Here is a 964-nt window from a genome sequence, read left to right on the forward strand (position 1 = left end):
TCCTCAGCGATTAATAAACCTGGTTCCAGATGTTCCTCAGCGATTAATAAACCTGGTTCCAGATGTTCCTCAGCGATTAATAAACCTGGTTCCAGATGTTCCTCAGTGATTAATAAACCTGGTTCCAGATGTTCCTCAGCGATTAATAAACCTGGTTCCAGATGTTCCTCAGCGATTAATAAACCTGGTTCCAGATGTTCCTCAGTGATTAATAAACCTGGTTCCAGATGTTCCTCAGCGATTAATAAACCCATGAAGCAGGTTTGTTTTGGTTTGGAAAGAATTGACTCGTCTGCTTTGACCTTCAAAGATCTGCCTGCAGGCCCAGAATTCTGCTGGTCCAGACCTGCTAACGTTGTTCCAAGGCGGGTTTACAAAAACCGATTTGATCAATTAAAGTTTGAACCAGAACCAACTGTAGAACCTGATCTGTTTGTCCTGATCCTCCTGCTGCTCTTGGGTCAAAGTGACCCACAAGGTCTCACATTAAAGGGATGCTTGTCCTCCTGTGTCCTGTAGAACCCCTGGACCCGGGCTCAGGTGGACTCTCTGGTGGCGGCGGGTCGTCTGGATGATCTAAGGTCCAGATTCTGCAACAGAGTGAGCTTCGGTACCGCTGGACTCCGAGCGCCGATGGGAGCTGGATTCAACCGGATCAATGACCTCACAGTCATCCAGTCCACACAGGTGAGACCAGAACCAACAGGTCCACACAGGTGAGACCAGAACCAACAGGTCCACACAGGTGAGACCAGAACCAACAGGTCCACGCAGGTGAGACAGTAAACCTGCTGTGTCTCTGTCCTGTAGGGTCTGTATACGTACCTGTGCAGGTGTTTTGCTGACCTCAGCAGCAGAGGAGTGGTCATTGGCTTRGACACCAGAGGTCAGGAGGAGAGTGGCTGCAGCAGTCAGAGGTAAACTTTACCGAAACCTGCTGGTGCATGTTTCCATTTGGTTCAGG

General features: G+C 49.3%; 1 protein-coding gene across 1 annotated transcript in view; it reads left to right on the forward strand.

Annotated features, from left to right (window-relative positions):
• The window catches only part of pgm2l1 (phosphoglucomutase 2-like 1), a gene marked incomplete at its 3' end in the record, with an annotated part of 13,144 nt that overhangs the window by 7,312 nt on the left and 4,868 nt on the right, over positions 1 to 964 (forward strand). Inside the window, 2 exon segments of the mRNA XM_014020810.1 lie at positions 520 to 687; positions 811 to 917. Coding sequence (XP_013876264.1) covers positions 520 to 687; positions 811 to 917 — 275 coding nt within the window.

Source organism: Austrofundulus limnaeus, unplaced genomic scaffold, assembly GCF_001266775.1.
Source record: "Austrofundulus limnaeus strain Quisiro unplaced genomic scaffold, Austrofundulus_limnaeus-1.0 Scaffold266, whole genome shotgun sequence".
NCBI lineage: Eukaryota > Metazoa > Chordata > Actinopteri > Cyprinodontiformes > Rivulidae > Austrofundulus > Austrofundulus limnaeus.